The sequence below is a fragment of the Condylura cristata genome, unplaced genomic scaffold (genome assembly GCF_000260355.1).
Source record: "Condylura cristata isolate star-nosed mole 26May11 unplaced genomic scaffold, ConCri1.0 scaffold00027, whole genome shotgun sequence".
NCBI lineage: Eukaryota > Metazoa > Chordata > Mammalia > Eulipotyphla > Talpidae > Condylura > Condylura cristata.
Window position 1 is genome coordinate 1,049,342 of NW_004567128.1, and position 1,342 is coordinate 1,050,683.

The 1,342-nt window shown below is 65.8% G+C and overlaps 1 protein-coding gene across 1 annotated transcript in view; it reads right to left on the reverse strand.

Moving 5' to 3' along the window:
- The window catches only part of ANOS1 (anosmin 1), a 51,595-nt gene that overhangs the window by 9,062 nt on the left and 41,191 nt on the right, over positions 1-1,342 (reverse strand). The window contains exon 7 of the mRNA XM_012730233.1: positions 393-534. Within this exon, the coding sequence (XP_012585687.1) occupies positions 393-534 (142 nt within the window). The remainder of the gene's footprint in view (positions 1-392; positions 535-1,342) is intronic.

Consider the following 1,342-nt stretch of genomic DNA (forward strand, 5'->3'; position numbering starts at 1 on the left):
CAGGTGTCTTTTTGATTCCGTGTCTTTGTGTCTTTTGGGAAGTTCCCCAGGCGTGGGGCTGCTGGGCTCCCCAATTTTTTTACAGCGTCATGGCTGACCGCCCTGCACACTCAGACCCCACTCAGCCCTCGCCAGGCGGCTCTGAGGAATCCACAGGGATAGGCACAACGTAAGGGGTGCTCGGCGGGGACCCCAAATGAGACGGAGAGAAGCGTTCCCGGGGATGAAAGGCGGACAGGAAGCGCCCACACGGGGCATCCCTGGGTCACGGGCCCTGCTCACGGGCCTGCGGGTTCAGGAGCGAAGACGCCCCAGCGCCCGAGTCCCCTCCACTGGCCCTCGGCCCCTCGGCCCGCGGGAGACCGGGCGGAGCTCATCGCCAGGCCACTTACTGTTGGTGGCCGCCGTGGCCGTGAAGTGCAGCGAGGCCTTGGCGCTCTTCAGCCGCGTCTGGCCCCAGAAGGCCACGGCCTGCACCTCCACCCTGTACTCGCTGCCCGCCAGCAGCCGCTCCAGGACCACGGACGTCTGGGCCTGGGGGAGGCGACAAGAGCAGCCGGTCACCCGCGTGCCCGCCCCAGGCCGCCCCCGCCCCTGCCCGGGGCCGACCGGGATCACGGGAGCTGGGAGGTCACTGTGTTTGCGGGCGCGTTTCACCGCGAGGACACACGGCCAGTGGCAGGCGGCCGGGGGCACCGCGGGCGGACTTGGGGCTCCCTGGGGTGGGGGGTCAGCACTCGGAAGCTGCGACAGTGCGATCCCCGGCCGGGGGGGACCCGGGGCGCAGCAGCCCCCGCGCCCCCGAGCAGCGGGTCTCAGGGGATCCGCCTGTCCTGCTCCCCGCTCTGGCTCTGGGGAGTCCCCTCACCCCTGCACCACGGCCCTGCACCTCAGTTCTTGGTGCATCGATAACTACGTCTTTAAAGTAATTTAGGGGTCTCCCTCGTGGTGCAGGGGTGAGTCTCAGCAAAAGTTAGGTTCCCGCTGGCCAGGGAGGGACCCCGGGGTGCAGCAGGCCCCTCCTGTCTCCCCGCTGCCCCCTCAGCTGTGGGTATCAGTGCATCTGCCTGTGCTGCTCCCCGCTCTGTCTCTGGGGTGTCCTCTCAGCCCCGCACCTCTGGCCTGCACCCCAGTTCTTGTGTGTATCAATAAATAGGAGAAACAAATCTTGTAAACCCCTTCTGTGTCCAGCTGCTGCCCTCAGCAGATCTGCCTGTGCTGCACCCCACTCTGTCTCTGGGGCGTGCTCTTAACCCCTGCACCTCTGGCCTGCACCCCAGTTCTGTGTGCATCAATAAATAGGAGAAATAAATCTCATAAACCCCTTCTGTGTCCAGCTGCT